This window comes from Hemibagrus wyckioides, linkage group LG03 (genome assembly GCF_019097595.1).
Source record: "Hemibagrus wyckioides isolate EC202008001 linkage group LG03, SWU_Hwy_1.0, whole genome shotgun sequence".
In the NCBI taxonomy this organism is placed as follows: domain Eukaryota; kingdom Metazoa; phylum Chordata; class Actinopteri; order Siluriformes; family Bagridae; genus Hemibagrus; species Hemibagrus wyckioides.
Genome location: NC_080712.1, coordinates 22847734 through 22867077, shown reverse-complemented (window position 1 = coordinate 22867077; position 19344 = coordinate 22847734). Strand labels below are relative to the sequence as shown.

General features: G+C 37.7%; 1 protein-coding gene across 1 annotated transcript in view; it reads right to left on the bottom strand.

Annotated features, from left to right (window-relative positions):
• Positions 1-5671: 5671 nt before the first annotated feature.
• Positions 5672-19344, bottom strand: part of camkmt (calmodulin-lysine N-methyltransferase) — a 98415-nt gene continuing 84742 nt past the window's right edge. Inside the window, exons 9-11 of the mRNA XM_058386169.1 lie at positions 15318-15381; positions 13245-13376; positions 5672-8709 (exon numbers count right to left, since the gene is read on the bottom strand). Coding sequence (XP_058242152.1) covers positions 8617-8709; positions 13245-13376; positions 15318-15381 — 289 coding nt within the window. The 3' untranslated portion in view covers positions 5672-8616. The remainder of the gene's footprint in view (positions 8710-13244; positions 13377-15317; positions 15382-19344) is intronic.

Genomic DNA, 19344 nt, shown 5'->3' with positions numbered 1-19344 from the left:
TGCAAAACATTTTTATTCCTTTAAATAATATTTAATAATCCTATAGTTTCCATTATTACCTTTTAGTATATACTACAGTGTCACTATCTAGAAGAAAATTATTTTAAAAGCATAGGCATATTTTAAAAGACATTAAAATGACATTATATCATTAGATGTATGTGGCATTATTTTAATTGATTGCACATACAAATGACTTTAGAGCCGCATTTACACAGCTTATAAGGTTAAGGTTAATATAGGATTCATTAGGATCAGTATTTTCTGTGATATTTTAATTTCTGTTGTACTACTAAGACTGAAGAGTATGAAAAAAACCCAGTCAATTTTAACTTTATATATATATAGTATAAATATTATATATATAAGTTAAAATTGACTGGGTTTTTTTCATACTCTTCATATATATATAAATATTTCTGTTTACAAATGTTTTTAATACAATTAACTGAGCTTGTAATACTGGACCCTGAAAACTGATTGATTGATTGATTGATTGATTGATTGATTGATTGATTGATTTATTTATTTATTTATTTATTTATTTATTTATTTATTTATTTATTTATTTATTCATTCATTCATTCATTCATTCATTCATTCATTCATTCATTTATTCATTTGTTTGTTTATTTATGGGTTCACTTTCTTCCTTTGAAAATTCAAACAGTTATTTCAGTAGCTTATAAGTCAACATACAGTATTTCAGAAACATTGATGTGTACAAACACTAGCAATCAAACTAGCAAGTTTACACAAATATTCTACAGACCCAGCAGGCAGGATTCCCTCCGGTGCATTGCTCTCGTTCTTATTTTGCACAAATCCATGCAAAGCAGAGCTTTCTGACATTGTGACAACTTGTTTGCTGAGGGACGAGTAGCAATTGTGGAACAAGCTACAGCTTCATGTCCTCTTGTTGACAACGAGTCAACACTCTCAATTAGAAAAACTGCGGGACCCTAATTAACAGCATCAAACAGTTCATTAATATGCTGCCTATATGTCGTATAGAACGCCAGGCAATTTCTATATTCTTTTTCTAATCTACAAAGAAAGCAGGATTTTCAATGCATAAGGCTTAGAGACATAGCAGAACAATAAGCAAAGAGTTGGCAGATCTGTCTACAAACAGCCAACAGAAGCAACTAGGAATGAGGCCTTTGGTGTGTGGACATGTTTTTATATCTCAGTCCCTTAAAATATTGAAATATCTAGCAATATTGTTTAAAGAAAAATGATAGATTCAATAATAGATTAAATAAAATAATAATAGATTCTAAGGTTAGAATCATAATTAAGTATTACATTAAGTTCTTTTATATTTATGTGATCAGAGGTCTTCACCAGTGTAGTAAGACAGACGTGTGACAGAAGGCAGTGCATGTGGCAGTCTTGTTGACCTCCAGAAAAAGGAACTGACCCTCAAAGTGCTTGGAATACCACTTGTAAGAGGAAGAAGCCTGTTGACCAATCACAGTTCTTGAAGAAGATGAGAGCCCCGGGGCCATTCACATGGTCACTCCAGACTGAGCAAAGCCAAGATCGAGCTAGCATTAGAGGAAGCACTTGTGCACACAAACATTTCATGGCTTAATAAAAGAATAATTTCTTAACTGTGTGTACAAATCGGACAGCAGCCAGTTGATTCATACAGAACCTCTCCATTGCTGAAAGTGGCTGAATACTAAATCAATCAACAGAAATAAGTACAGTCACTTCTACAGTTCTTCCGCCTCCTGAGCTGCTTGACCCTTTCACACAAAGCTTCCTGTCAGATGCAGGTGGATTAAAAAGTCAGCCTGATGGAGAGGAAGCCCTGAAAGCTTGCTCTCTCTCACTCTCACTCTCTCTCTCATTCCCCCAAGCTGAAGTGGCTTACTTTTAAACTGGATGAAGGAATTATGTTTCTGAATGACATTTAACCAGGCTACCGTTGGAAACCACACATTTCTAACAAAGCAATTAAACTGATAACCGAGCCCTTCTTCAAAACAATCATGAACATGTCATCTGTTTTCAGAGCGTGATCTACTGTAAGGTCTGCTAAATGAACATTACTCAAAAACAACCTTGAAAGAAATATTCATTCCTACTCAGTATTACCGTCACTTAGTGGACCTTTAGAACGATGGCGAGATGGAGCAAGCGTAAATCAGGGCTGGAGTCGCAGAAGTGAAGCATTTCCTGTGCTTCCCTGACACTTAGCAGCTCTCGCCGGCAGAGACGCTTTCAGTTTCTGCTCAGCAGAGGAAAACATTTAAAAAGCAGCTAAGAATTTTGAGGACAGAGACTTTAAAGCCCCCTTCTGCAAATAAAAGGAGTTTGACGAACACTTTTCAAAAACTCATGTTTGAGAGGAGGAAAAATGTTTTTTTATTGCTTTTTAAATCAAGGACAAGTGGTAGGGAGGTGCACTAGCAGGGCACTGAATTTAGAAAGTAAAAGCAGCAGAAGTGAGTCGCAACAGAATTAGGCACAATTTAAAGAGCCAGTAAACAGAAGTCAAATCCAAGCTTAGGGTCAATTCTTAAATAAACAGCAATTTTAACTGAGAAAAGAAAAAGAAATAGAATTGATTTTTTTGTTTTGTCTGTTTGGGTACAGACATCTAAATGTTAACTAGAGGGATTCTGATCATTCAAATGTAATCCAAATGTGACGAAAAATAAAAATAAAAATAAAAACACAAACTTGAAACTTTTAAATACAGTTAAGTACAAAGAAAACAAAAACAAACTATTAAATTAAAGGTTACAGGTTTAGCTTGAACAGACCACAAGTCAAATATTTTATTTTTTTAAGTAGAAATTTTAATAATTTAAAACAGATAATTTAAAACAAAAGTAAATAAGATGACAGTTTAATTACATCAAATTAGTAATTAAAAGTGCACATTAAACACAGAAGCACTCTATAATAATTGACAATTAATTAAAGCAATTAAAATATGAATGAACTGTTCAGAAGACAGACTCAAGCATGTCTGTGTTTTTTTGGGGTTTTTTTTTTAAGTTACTACACCACAATACACCACATCACAGTGTTACCTTCTAAAGTCATAAGTAAGCTTTGGCAACATTTCTAAAGAAAAGGACTTTTACAGTTTAACAAAAGGAAATGTCAGAATAGAGTCTGGAATAAGTCACCATAGTAAAAGCTGAGCTTTACTCATCATTGATGAGTCAGTAACATGCCAAATATGTGCAAGAAAACAAAAATGCCATCTTTTATTGTTTTAACTAATTTACAGCACAATGCCTGAGTATTCGAATGAATTAACAGTACCATATGACTCAGGATATTTAACTTGTTTAATAATTGAAATAATTGTTAATATTAAAAACAAGACAGCACAGTGGTAGGATGAACTGATTTCTATGTAACTGCAGATAAAGTTGGTTTTGTGAGAAACAAATGTCAAATCATCACACAGATCTCCATAATTATTTGATCAATTCTTTATCAATTTTTGAATTAAAAAGTATTCATCAGCTAATCAACATGACAATTAATTTGATTTGGTATTCATTGTTTTGTTTTATTATATATTAAATTACCTCTAAAATTCATGTAATAATTAAATATAAATATTAATATTAATATTTATTAATAAATATAAGTGCATTTAAATTCCAGATATATCCCCGAAAGACATGATTTGTTTGAAGAATTTTAATTTAATTTCCTGTTTACACAAAATGCTCAAATGTAAGACACTTGTCTCACATGATATCTATCTATATATATCTATATCATCTGCTGAGTTATCACTGAGGAAGGTACAAATAGGACAAAAGGAAATCAAATGCCCAGCTTAGTCCACGTAGCCCTTACCACGTCACTGCTGATACTTTGCTCTGGCACTGATTACATGGCCCAGACAGGGAAACTGTAGCTCTTGAAGTGTATCAGCTCGTGTTTTTTGTGAGTCCAGAGAGAAATTTGGAGGGAAAACGGAGGCAAACTTTTTACCATATCCTTCGGTTATATTCAGAATATTTGTTTTGCATCTTGGTGCCTCACACCATGCACTGTAACTCTCACAGAGATGATTTTATTTATTTATTTTTATATCAGTGATAATGGAACCCCTGCATAAAATGCATGAGCAAACAAACTAATTGAGAATTTTCGACTTCGAACACATTCATTCGCAGAGTACATTCAAGCAATTTGTGCAGTGTACACCAAATAAACAACCTTCTATCTACCTTCACACACTAGTGGAAAATATGCCAGGCGGCAGGATGCACACACGCCTGTAGTTCATTTTAAATGGCTGCCCTCTCTTGGTCGGTTAACAGTGCCAGCTCTCTTCGTCTCTCTGCATCTTGACACAGCACACTGAGCCTAATCGCACATAATTGGGTGGGTGGGACAGGGGGCCGGCACAGGCTTTGTGTGCAAAGGGCAAGTGGTCAAGTTAATGGGGCTCTTGTATGGAACAGGGAGCGCTCACTCAATCTCTCTCTCTCCTTCTTTCTCCTTCCCTCAGGATGGATGGTGGTTTGGGGAAGAACAGACGTCTTTCAAATCTCAAAACAGGGGTGGGGGTGTAACTCGCTTCACCCCTCCCTCTGTGTGTGTCTCTTCTCCAGCGCCAGTCAGCCAGTCCTGTGAACTAGAAAGGCTTGTTCTCTCTGTAGGAGGGAACACCAGAGAGACAAAGTAATTTACCTGAGAGGCAAATGTGACTGGGAAACTTCTATCCCTGTATAATCCAGTCTAACAGAGTTACTGAGGGTTTTAAAAAGTAGCATTTTAAAATGAAAAGTGCAAGAGAATAATTGGTTCATTGATGGGATTAAAAAAAAAAGAAAATATATATATATATATATATATATATAAAGAGTATAAGAAAATATTTAAAAAAAATATATGTAAAATACTTTCATCAAAAAAAAAATTCAAAATGAAAGTATTTCATCCAAAATACAAACCAAATAATAAACACACATAAACAGTGTAAGTTTCATGTTACTCATCAGCTAATAACTACCATTGGACTGAAACCTTAAAATAAGTTGGTATCACGAAAGAGAAAAATCCTAGCAATTACAGCCATGATGGTTAAAATCACTGACTATCATTTTGTATTCAGGATTGAAAATAATAAAAGCTAAAAAAAATAAAATAAAATAAAGTAAAATAAAAATGCAGACAGTGTATATGGCATGCCAAATAAATTAGAGGCAAGCTAACATTTGTAGAAAAACAGCACTAGAAACAAAAATGTTTCAAATAATGATTTAATCACAGTCATTACAAGCACCTGCTCCATTAGTGTAAAACAATCACTTTAGACTCATCAGTCACAGTGCAGAAACACGAAGCCCCGAAAAAACAAGATGATCAAATTACTGTAAAAGTTGCAGCTCTGACATCAAGTGAATGATTTCTCAGCTCACTATAAACAGTTGAACAGCTTTTACAGTGGGCAAAGGAATATAATGCAAATATTCTGAATATGAAACACTTGATAATATGTTAACACTTTGCATCCTGATATGTTGATATAACTGACAGCATCACAAACACTCTGTACTAATACAATTTGTATTCAATGGAACAATATGGCAGTCAAAATGTTTAAAATTCAGCTCACTGGAAAGCTTCTAATACAACCCCCCCCCCCCCCCCCTCCATATACCCCTCCCCACACACACCCTGTCCCTTATTTTTATTATAGAATACTTAACACAGATACTTCCCCTGGAATACATGATTTGAATGGCTGTCTCCAAAAACCACATAGTGGAAGAGCCTGTAATTCATACTGCATTTCTTCATTTGCACACGGGCTAATGTCAGGGTGAACAGATCCACGTAACACACAGCAATCCAGAACAGTGGTAAAGGTCTAAAGGTAGAGGTCTGCGGAGAGACAATGGTTTGGCACATGATATTCTCATTTAAAATCTTACTTAAAAGATGAGCAGCGAGAGTGAATCACAGTGAAGCAAGTGATACTCAGTTCTCCAGATATGTGTGTGTGTATGTGTGTGTGTTCGGCGGCCTGGTAAAAACCAGTCGGATGGAGCTGGACCTGAATTCTGGTACAGCCCAAAAAGACAAACAAATAAAATTCTGCCTACGACATACTTTGTCCATCGACCATAAATATATATTTGGTGACACTTTTTATTGAAAAGGGACCTACATAGTACCTTTATAACACGTTCATAAGCATTGCATAAATATCTTATAAAGCATTGCTGCAACTTAATGAAAAGCTTAGGTTAAAGAGCGTAAGATGTTTTCAGATTTCTTTTAAACAACTTTGACTTTACATGTACGAGAGAAAAATGTCCATTGATTTTTATTATGAGTTGATGGAAGAAAAATATATTTTAGTGTATTTTTAATGTATTTTATGTCATCATATCTTGCCAATTAATATCTTCTTTTTTTTTTACTAATAGCACATTCATGCAAGTGGTAGACGGTACATGCAGTGCTTCTTAAAAGTGTTATACATGTATTTGTTAATATTATAGTTTGAGGGAATTAAAACAATTGATATGGCCGGCACATGAGATTCATGAATAAGAAATTCATAAGAATTGGGCTCCTTAATCATGCTCCTATAACAAGTAGATACTCCTCATCAATACTTTATTACAGTGTCTGCTTCTTAGAGGAGTATAGCCTCATCTACACTCATCCTCCACTTTAATAGGAACACCTGTACACTATCTTCTTCATGCAGTCATTTAATCAGCCAATCATGTGGCAGCAGTGCAATTCATACAATTCAAGCAGATACAGGTCAGGAGCTTCAGTTAATGTTCACATCAAACATCAGAATGTGGAAAAAGTGTGATTTCTGTGACTTTAATTATGGCATGGTTGTTGATGCCAGAGGGGCTGGTTTGTGTATTTCAGAAACTGGTTTGTGATTTCCTGGGATTTTCACACACAACAGTATTGTTGTGTTGTGTCTATTGTTAACAAAAACCTCCTGTGTGAGAAAAGTTTGGAAGCTGAAACACCTAGATGATTAGAGAGGTCAGACGAGAATGGCCAGACTGGTATAACCTGACAGGAAGTCTATAGTAACTCAAATAAGCACTCTTTAGAACCATGGTGAGTAGAAAAGCATCTCAGCATGCTTCAGCACGCTCAGCAAGCCTCTTATTCTTGGCTGACAGAAGTGGAACCCAGTGTGTCTTCTGCTGTTGTAGACCATACACCTCAAGGTTTGATGTTTTGTGCATGCTGAGATGCCTTTCTGCTCACCCTGGTTGTACAGAGTGATTATCTGAGTTACTATATCCTTTTTGGCAGTTTGAACCAATCTGGCCATTTTCCTCTGACCTCTTGTACCAATAAGATGTTTCTACCCACAGAACTGTCACTCACTCCGTGTTTTTTTTTGTTTTTCACACCATTCTCTAGAGAACTCTAGAGACTGTTTTGTGTGAAAATCCCAGGAGATCAGCAGTTTCTAGAATACTCAAACAGCCCATCTTTCAACAACCGTGCCACAGTTAAAGTCACAGAAATCACAATTTTTCCCTCTTCTGGTTTGATGTGATTAACTAAACCTTTTGACCTGTATCTGCATGACTGTATGCACTGAGCTGCTGCCACATGTTTGTCTGATTAGAACTGCATTAACAAGCGGGTGCACCTAATAAAGTGGACAGCGAGTACATATTTCCATATAAAAACAAAACTGCATAACACCTCTAATATCATCTTACACATATTGCCATAGACCTTTCAATATTTCTCCTGCAATGCTATATAACATACTTATGGAATGCTTATGAACGCATTATAAAGGCACTGTGTAGATGACGTTCAATTATCTTTTATATTTCGCTAAAAATTACATGGAATTATTTTTTAATTACTTTTTAATCATGCCTTGGAATTCTTCCTCCAAACATCATGTTGGAATTAGTTTAGCAAAAGCTGAAGTAAAAACAAGCAATCTGTCTAAAGACGTTTAAATCCTGGTTAGCTAAGCGTGATTTCCTTGCACAGTGAATTTCCGGGTTTATCCCCAAACGGAGTTGGAATGGAATGTTTAAATGTTTAGGAAAGCCATTTTGGAACAATATATATATATTTAAAAAAAAAAAGTGCCTTCATTTCACCATGTGAAGGGGATTCCCAGGTCACTGAACATATATTTTCTTTCCTTGTCCAGTGCTAAATGATGATAGAATAAAATAGTGATTATGCACAGTAGCATTTGATTGATTTATGCATGAAGTGCATAATTAGGCCAACTATTATGCAATAAGCCATGCCATTAAGCACCCATCAATCTATCCATCCATCCACCAGGTGCCTGTTCAAAATAGCAATATTCACTGCACCATATAAAGATATTAGAGTTAAGCTATTTTCAGTACACACGGTTCTCAGGAAGACGGCTGTGCTCCGTGTGGGCTTGCCTCTGTTTTACACACACTTTTTTTATTGCACAGTAACAAGGTCAGGCATGAGTTCACACAGCAAACTGAATCCCACACACTCCGACACATACTGTGTGTTTTTAAAAGCATTATGGATATAAGAGTGAAAAAAAAGGCGAGGTTGAGTAAACCCTGGGTATCACAGTGGCAGAGCCAGGGGTGGCACAGCGGAGGTCTGCCAGGCTCATAGCAGACGTGGACTGGGGATGTGGGTGAGGGTGAGCAGCACAGGATAGTGGATGTTCTCATCATATGCTTCTTTTCCTTCTCTTTTCATCTAAAAAAAAAAACAGATAAACATGAGCCAACAGCAGCACATATTATACATATTCAGTTACTGTGAAGAAGCTGTGTAAGTGTCTGGAACCTCTGAGTTTTTTTTTTTTGAAGTAATGTAATATTTTCAGCAATGTCTATCTGCATTTTAGTGTGCTCCTTTTGGCCAGGACAAGTCACTGTTTTATTAAAGGTTCTTAAGAAAATGCACTTAACAAAGCCTTGTTGAACTTGATTAATAGGTTGCATACATTCAGGGTAAGATTTTAAAAAATCCAGCAAGGATATTAAGGATTTGTTTGATTTGGCCTTATGAACACATGCAGCTTCTATTCTTATGAACACCTATGCTATGGACTGAAACAGGAAGATAATGTTGTAGTTGAAATTGGTTAGTAGGACTAATTGGTTAATAGAACCAATGAAGTTATTGGTTAATAGGTCTAATTGCATCTTCCTAAATATAACTATAGAAATGATGGTTTTCACTGACTGATTATAGTCTACCCATAATAATGCGAATTCTATCTGTGTGTCATTTTAAATCCAGTTTTCTGCTATTTTGGATATGATTTCATTTTGTAGTGTGACAGTGGAGTTTCTATTAATTTCCTTTCATTCATTTTGAAATCTTGGTCCTTTTAGTTCTCCTTTAACATTAATATCCAAAACTTCCCTGCACTCGGTGGTCCCCTTGTTTCTTCCCTCTTCTTCTACCCATGGCTCATATCATCACAGTGAGCACTCCGGGATAGACACAGAGTACCACTCTTCACAAATGCTCCACAGTGACTCACAACCGAGGTGTCTGCATGAGAGACATCTTCCATCGCAGCCTACAGGCCCTCAGGGGCCACTTTCCCTTAACAGTCCCACAACAAACAACACACCATTACTGCCAGCCCGCTCCTCTCTGCCAGCCGAGCCGTGCCCTGTCCCAGGCAATCGGCTTGCCTGCAGCACAAACACAAACACATCTGCCATGTGGGTTCAGTGAGTACTGTGCAATCCGGTTATGAAAATCACAACCCTTTACACAGAGAGCAAACCTGACATGCACACACTCCTTACTCAAGGCTGGGTGTTACAAACAAGGCTTGAATATACAGTAAAAAGAAATGAACAGAGGGAAGAAATAATGTGAAACTAAAATGTCTTTAAATGTATTTAAGCACTGGTCTGAACTACAAGATATTATAGCTATATGATAATTACACAGCAAGACAATGAAATTAAAGCAACATTTATTCTATCATCTGGTGAAGAAAACTAAAGCCGGAGTCTTTATAAAATATGCGAATAAGATTTAATCACTTTTTCTAAATAATGTGAAATAATCAATATGATTTCATGCCACAGCTTGGAGATCCTGTTTAATATATTTCATATGGATTATTCCTCTTGTTATGATTTGTCAGTTTGATGGAACCAAAGCCGTGTGACTCAGTTTTGCTTTTTGTAGGGAGCTATGAAAAAAATATGTATATTCCTCTGATCCAAGCGACAATGTACACATAGCTACTGATATAAACCAATATTAACACTTGCTGTGTTGAAAGTGATGAATTTTATAAGAGTACCTAGGACAAAGCAAACCTCTATCTGAGCTCAAGCGCATTTTAATTTAGCTTTTAATTTAATGGTGTAAAATTTGTCTTTACAATTGTTTAGAATAAAACACTCATTTGAAAAATGTTCATTTTAGATTTTCCTACTGCTGACAAATTCAATAACTGAGAGCTAATCTCAAAGTTTTACTAATTTAACTTTCATTTGATAAAAACGAAACCTTACATAAAATTCACCAGCGCTAACCTCAGCCCAAACCTTTGTATTGTTTCTTGACACATCTGAGTAGTTGCAAATTTGCAGGTGTGAAACCACGTGGGTCATTTCATTGGTCAGAACAGTCTGAATATATCCCACACATGAAAACAGCCCACAAGCTGCAGTTCATAAATTCACAGTATATAAACCCTGCCATGGCTTTTCTCGCTCTGTGGCTTGGAGGAGAGCAGATGAAAGACTCCCCTCTTGGACTTCATGCGCGTTATCGCTCTCTCCACCTCCTCCACGCAGCGGCCGGTGGTTGAACCCGTGACCTCTCGGTAATCAGGACGGCCAGTCGGCCAACACTAAACCCACTGCAGGGACCAGCATGCTCTACATTCAAATCTCACAGCTAAGAGGAAGAGAGAGAGAGAGAGAGAGAGAGAGATGAAGAGAGAAAGAGGGGGAGTGAAGGGGGTTTGTAGAAAGAGAGATAAAGTGTGAGAGAGTGATATAAGAAAGAAGCTTAGAGAGAGAGAGAGAGAGAGAGAGAGAGGACTAGCTTGCAGAGGTGAAAAGTTTAACAAGCAAAGCTGTTCCTCCAGATCACAGGCTGCTAACCAGCTTCATGGGTGGCTGGATAAATCGGCTCGTACGTTTTAAATCGTACTGCCGCCAAGATTCAGGGCATTTATTGTACTGCCACTCCCCCCCCACACACACACCTCCCTCTCCTTCTCTGCTTTTTTCCGCTTTCAGCCGCTAAACTAGCTCCTGAGAGAATGCGGGACACACTGAACACCCGCATGCTTAAACCGCAGCCCCAGAAATGCACAGACGGCTGGACTGAGAGAGGACATGAAGGAGGACCAGTAGTGGAGGAGCTGGAAGCGAACATTAAGGCACACTTATATGTATGATGTGTTTGCATGTGTGATTTATGTGTGTGTTTATAGAGGGGGGGTTGTCAGAATTAAAATTCATGACTCTCTCTTCACCACCAACTGAGTAACAAGATTAAGACGGGCGGGCGGAAAATAGCGGCATTATCAGGCGGCTTGCAGTCCTCCAGCTGCTGCAGCTCTATTCCAGAACAGTGGGGATAAGAGGATAACATGCAGCCCCCTCGCCGCAGCCCCCCCTCACACACACTTCTCTACACCCCTCTGCATATCTTGCAACACTGTGCTGCATAGGGAGGAGAGTAAGGTTTTGGGGGGTCAAAGGAAACGCCTCAATCTGCAGGACATCAGAGACTGCAGCTGAGGAGTCACCAGCATAAGAGGGTGTGAGAACGCAGATAACACCAACATGCATTTAAATACTCTATAATATTATCACTACTTAGAACAAAGCAGCAAGATTTTTTTTTCTCAGGTACATGATGTATAGTCTTGATATAGCATCTTTTTCAGTAAACAAACAAACACACATGGGCATGAACACACACACACACACACACAGGTAGCAGTAGTAGAACACTTGACTCGTCACACCGTTTATCATCATTATCCACACAGTAGGTGGCCTGTTCCCAGTTCAGTATGTCTAAGGTCTTTAAGAACCACAGGGCAGCATGTATTTTGTGTGTGTGTGTGTGTGTGTGTGTGTGTGTGTGCAGGTTTAGGTGTATCTTAGAGTAAATATTATACCCATATATAAAATCCCAATAGTATAAATCACTGTTTCAGGCAGTATGTGAAATATCGAAAGCTTCCAAATATCCTTGTTCAGTTTGCAAAGCATTATCTTTTATTACCACTGCACACACACAAACACACACACACACACACACTCACACACACACACACACACACACTTCCCATAATGCTACAGAGAAGATTATTCGCTCCTGGTGTTTCGGCTATTGTGTTAATATAATTACATGAGGGCAGTGAGAATGAAGTAGCCTAAAATGAAGCTTTGAGATGAATTCATCATGCAGTTTCTGATAGAGCTGACGTGATGAGAATGACACATTTGTTTCAGAATAATACAGAGACTGTTTCTTCGTCATCTTATGATTTCCTGTGCAGTGTGCATTGAGTACGGCTTGTCCTTTCTCTCTCTAACTTTTCCTCTTTCCCTTCCCCTTTAACTATCACTCAGTTTTGCATGTGTCTCTCCCTCCCTCTCTGGTCACCAACAGCTCTAAATTTACTCACGTAGTGTCTGGGGTTGTTTTTTTTTGTTGTTTTGTGTTACTTTTCTTATTTTTAGGCACCCACTTCTGGCCACCCACGACCAGTGGTGGAGTGGCCACTCAAAGGGCTGTGGAAATAAAGACCAAATCACTTAGTGCCAGGTCCATTTTCCTCAGGCATGGGCAGGTCTGCCCGTCAGGCCTATGGGGCCTAATGGGTCCTCACAGCTTCCTCCACAGCCAAAAATGGCAGCCAGTGCCATTAACCAGCTGTTAACCAGCTGGACTCCGTGGTTGCTGCTGCCAGCCATGTGCTTGGGCTGATAGATGGGCATGATGACAAGGGCAGTAACTACCACTCGATTTTCATTGCTCACTCAGTTTCCACGCACTGAGTTTGGCTCCTGAGAGTCTTCTTTTTAGCTAAAGATTGTGGTTTTTATCACACGTTAAGTGCAGAGGATGTTGAGGCACTCATACACATGCTGTGGACACACACCCTTCACCTCCAGCACTCCACAGAGTACTGAAAGTTAAATAAACTATTAAATTATATTTATTATACCGACACATCGTACAGAATAAAACATATATTTAACATTTCACACTTGATAAACACCTACCTTTATATGCAGGTCCCATATGATCGAGTCGTAGTTGTCATAGCGGCACACTAGGAGTCCTGCTCTTTCTGCCAGGCTACAGAATTCTGTCAGCGTGTCTCCTCTTGCAGGGGCAAACACCAACGCCGTGCCCTAAACACACACACACATACACACACACACACACACACACACACACAAACATTTTAACTCTTGGGGACCAGCCACATGTCCGAAGGCAAAAATATATACTATTTTAAAATAATATAAAATAACACGCACCCCAGATATGTTTTAATGAGGTCCATATCTAAAGTCATTTTTTAATTTCAATATTATATATGTTATAAAATTTAAAAAAGGTGTAGTTGTAGAACGTGTTAGTAAAATGGCAACAAGAGAGAGAGAGAGAGAGAGAGAGAGAGAGAGAAAGATTAGAAAGAATTTCAATAATAGTGGATTGCTTACAAACAATTACCACCATCAATGTGGAAATCGATTTGTAGTACTAATATATTCTACATATCTCTAGTAGATATTTAGATGTATACAGAATTGGTAAACTGGTGGCAAAGCCCAGTCCAAGTGCATTGCTTTTCCTGTAAATTCTTCGCCATGGTCACTCATGAAATCAACAGTAAAGTATTAAAGTATTAAAAATGAATTGGCCTGGAAATTAAAATGATTCATTAAAACTAAAATAATTATTATTAGTATTATTAATAATAATGTACAAATGATGATTCCAAACAGCAAAAAAGAAGCTACAGTAAAAAAAAAGTTTCATTACAATAAATGAGAGACAAAGACAAAGTCATCAGAATTACACTCACAATAATAAATGATGAGTGTGATTAAAGATCTAAGCTCTATCCGGCTGTGACGCATCGATGGAAGACACACGGCATCAAACGCAGCTTCACCGCAAGTGGTGGTTTGCATCATTACATTCTATTTGATTTCTCCCAGGTATTATATTAGATAATAAACAAAAAGATTAAAGCTCAACTAATCCAATCAATTGCGCATCCCCACCCTTTATAGATCAACAGGCCGGGACAACCAGCCGTGCTAAGAGGATTACTCAAGGGTTCAAAGTTTCTTTGAAATCCTTCAGCATTAAATACTATTTCATATTTTCTAGCATTTTATTGTTTCAATTAAATTGAGGCCTGGACTCCAGTGAAACAAACAAACAACAAACACGACCACAAGAGTTGCATCGGCTCACTCCGTCAGCTCTCGTCTTCAGTTTATTAGCCTTTATGTTTGACTGCGAGCCGAAAACACACATTCTCTTACAGCTACGGTAATCTCTGGCTGTGCGAGCCGGCTCGTTCACTTTCATTTTGAAATAGAAATTAAAGCCATTAAAGGAAAATTAATTGGTTTTCCAAAATGCAATTGGCCGGCATAGGCATGCTTTTGGCCATTAATAATGCTTCACGCTATACTGTTTTAATGACAAAATAAATAGCTCCTTCTCTTGAATATGTGAGAGCGTTATCGTTTTTACACCCAAAGCACAACTCTAATTCGTTACACGGTGAGAGCAGCTATTACTTCAGCTCCGAAATATGTCTGAATGGATTTGAGAAGGTCTCAGACAGTCAGACAGAGAGAGAGAGAGAGACAGAGAGAGAGAGAGGGAGAGAAGGAGAAAGAGAGAGAGACAGAGAGGAGATTAGAAGAGTGTAAACATAAACATAGAAATCAGGGTGATCACAAGCTGTCCCACCAAAGCACTGACAAACTCTCTCTCTCTCTCTCTCTCTCTCTCACCTCATACAAACACATTTTTATAAAGACATCCAGCATGAAGGACTTGAGGGGGAAAAAACTTGCCACAAATCTGTTGCCATCTTTAAAGCTTTTTCACTTACTGTGGCTCGGGCAGGGGAGGCTCTTATCACAGAGCTGATAAAGCGGAGCATCAAATATGAGAAAACCCAATTCAAGTTGAACATAATAAGTATTAAAGTATTACATGATATTAACCCTGCCATTCCATTACTCCCTCAATCACTACACAGTGCCTAATTACGCTAAGAATACAAGAGCAATGCAAGCACACACACACACACACACACTTACATCAGGCCGCAGTAATCTCCTTAGAGCATCAACCAGGCAGGCTCTGTACTGGTCGAGAAACAGGCTATGAGAGAAATAAGATGAAGGAGAGAGAGAGAGAGAGAGATTAGAATGTATTTCAATGATAGTGCATTGAGATAAAGCAGCAGGTTATTTATTTTTTGTTTACGAAAAATTCCACCATTAATGTGGAAATCACTTTGTAGCACTAATATTCTCTCTCTAGTAGACATGCAGATGTATACACAATTTCATGCTTTGCTTAGGCCGAGACTATTCCTTTCATCATATGCTAAAATACACAATGCACATGTGTCTAAAAAGCCAAATTTATGCATACACACAAGGACTGTCTGTCTTCCATAAACCCACACATACACATTTATATCAGGCATTGGTATCTGGTTCCTAATAAAAGGAATGATCATTTAGCTTCAAATCTGACAAGCTTATAACAAAATTGTAGTGTTATGATGGCTTTCTTCAGATACTGTCAATACCTTTGTGTTTTGTTATTTGTCTGAACTATGGCAGGCAGAGGCATGAGTGTGTGTGTGTTTGTGTGTCTCAGGGAATAGGAATGAGAGTGTTTATGTGGCAGTCATTTCAGCTCGAGTGCTTATGTGTAATTGAGAGTAAGCTAATCACTGTTAGTATATGTACAAATGTGCAGTAGTGTGTAACTATTTGTGAGACAGGCAATGCAGTGACCGTGTGTGTGTGTGTGTGTGTGTTTATGACTGGCTGAGCATGAGCTCTAGTTTGGCTCCTGATTTCAGTCTGAGGAGTCATTGAGAGCAATATGAAGAAAGAAGACTTTAGCCTTTGTCCTATTGTCCTACTCCTCTCTCTTTCTCTCTCTGTCTCTCTCTCTCTCTGTCTCTCTCACACAGACACGCTACTATAAGAAGAGGTGACAATCGACTAACAAGAAAACTCCATCATTAAAACACAAGCAGATTTTGATTACAAATAAAAAATAAATAAATCAAACATGTACACACACAGTAATGACACTGTACTACATCATTGCTGCTCCTTCTGTAGCCTGTTTTGAGTATTTTATCAAACTAATATAGTCAAAACACAGCAATCAGTCTTGATGATGAACAGTTTCCACTCTGTCATCCTGTGGGACATTCGAGTAGAAGAATCAGAGGGATTTGGAGATGACCTTTATGCTCAAATGCAGTGCTTAACACAGTGTTGCATCAATGACCGAACTGTTCACCCGATGTTTTGGGAGGAGCAGGTCAGAGTGGACAATAGAAGGCGAACTTACAGACAAAGCATGCGAGGGTTACCCTCAACTTACACAAAGCTCCCTTCCCTTACTCCGACTATAGCACTTCCTCATTCATATCCTCTTATCCACCTGTCAGTCATGCAGATGATATCATCATAATTATTGTTAGCCTAAATCTCTGTTTATGTATGATATGTATGATAATTTATGAATGATATTTTTGTGGAAATCATCTACATCCTAAAAAGACCACATGACAAATAACTCACAATCCTAGTATATAGTATCTATGTAAAAAAGTGCTTAAATCCAATTGAGATAATACTGAAATCCTGAATGAAAATGCAGATTCCACTGTGTGTGTGGATTTTGCATGTTCTCCCAGTGCTTCAAGGGTTTCCTCCAGGTACTCCAGGTTCCTCCCCAGTCCAAAGACATGTATTGTCAGCTGACTGCCATCTCTAAATTGTCTGTAGTGTATGAACGGTTGTGTGAATGTGTGATCTGTGATGGGTTGTGTGTGTGTGTGTGTCTCTCTCTCTCTCTCTCTCTCTCTCTCCCCTTCTGACCCCTTCCACTCTCTGGACCTGTCTGATGCCTGATACCTCTGGTTGGCGGTCTCAACAATTGGACAACACTCACTGCTGCTGAGGATGACCCACATGGAAGCCTGAGATACATGAGATTACAGTGGGTTCTAGCACTTACAAACCATGAGGATGGCTTAGGACTGCAACTGTACAATTTTGCATTCAAGTCTACATCAGTGAACAGTTGATAACTTCAACAAAATATACTTGATGTTAAAACTGGTAAAGTTCTTGGTTACATTATTGCACTTTTTGACTAAAGACTGCACAGTTATAGGGAAGGGAAATGATTAATAATCACACTCTCTAGTGCCACCCAAATGAGTATGAGTTCCCTTTTGAGTCATGGTTGTGTTTTAGGGACTTTTTTCTTTGCCCCCATCACCTCTGGCTTGCTCATTAGGGATAAAATGAAAATGTATATTTTATATCTTAGTTGAAGACGGAAATAGACAGGCACAAACCTAAGAATATAAAAGAGTTTAAAATGTTCTGTATGGATGAATGAACTAAGTGTCTCCAATATTGCTAGGCACTAAAGATTAAAGATTAGAGTGAGCATAACAAAATATTAATATTAATATTACAGTTGCCTATAATTTTGAAAAGAGTGTTGAATGATTAAATTATCCAATGTATAACCTATATTAATTTTACCTTTAGGGTAATCATTAGCAAAATTTATATAGGTTACCAAAATATAAATACAAAACTTATCATTTATTTTATTTTAATAAAATTGATGAAGCACAAATCTAATAAAAATAAAAAAAATTAGAAAAACCCTGGATAAATACATAAAACCTTCTAATTTAATTTAGTTTAATTAATTTAAATTTAATTTAATGAAATGTTGTTCCACTTGCCTTTATTCCACTAAGAAAAATAGTAAATACAAGTTGAGGTGTGTCTCGATCAGTTCTCTAATTCAGTAGTCAGGGCACTAATCAGGGAATCAGCCATTTTGAAGGATGTATCGATCACAAATCCTTCCAGTGCATCGCTCACAAAAAAATCCCACAATGCCCTGCAAAAACCAGGAGGCATGGATGCTCTCTATGTTCCCTTACTGGAAATGATGTCATATTTTCTATAGCCTCTCCGCAGTAAGAAAAAAAATAAAACCCTCACAGTCAACTTCATCTACAAATCTAAGTAGCTTGTTATTGTTTTTGGTTTTTGTAAATTACTTACATTAGTGTTTTTTAATTTAATTTTATTTGTTCTATATAGGGTTTGTTTGAGCTATTAGATAGTGTATGATCCTGCTGGAAGAACCATAATAGAAATATGTGTTATAAAGCTAACAAATCTACACGACATATAAAATTTGGGTTTTTAGAGTGACATGATGAGGAAATTAGAACGTTGCCAGAAATAGAGTCATTAGTGTCCCAGTGTGTAATGAGCCACAATCTTTACCAGTGCCCTGACTCGCATATATGATATACTAATTCACGACCTAGGGAGCTGGGGAGCTGAATGAGACACACCCACATATCTAGAGCACACTTTTGGAAAACTTTCAGCAAAGCAAGAAATGAATTCTGTAGCTCTATGCCTACATTTTACCCCTACATGATGACCACATTAATCCCGCTTTCTTAATGAGACATTTCCCAGAAGTTCAGCTTTCTTCAGTTCTACAGTTCCATATGGAGTCCACTCTTTCTTTAACACAAACCAAAGATAGAAGGCATGCCACAGGCAGAAGCAAATTCAGAGATCTTTCCTCTGAGAAGCCTAACCGGGTTAATCTGGACGTGGAATCCCTCAGATTATGTTGAGCATAATCTGCCTGGAGTTGCAGAGAGTGGTTTGCCATTCTGACCCCACTTCCACACTTAATCTGGAATAATCCACACCTGCTTCAGCCTGCTCCCTGACAGGTATAGCCAAGAAACATGGCCAAGAAAAGCATTTACTAATTACTCCTTCGAATCGTACAGTGTTGTTTAGCATCTTATTCTAATCAGATGACTAACATTAGCAATGATTAGGGAGTAAACCTTTCCTTTTTGAGTGCTTGTGGCATGTTTTTTGTTTTTCTTTGGTCATCCTTGCTTGCCATTGGTTTCCTTTCTTATGCTTGGACTAATGCTATTCATGTGAAGCTTTTTGTGAAATAAAAAGAAAGAAAATTCCTCTTCTGTCTTTTTCTAGCCCAATCTAAAAAGTGGGATTAGTCAAA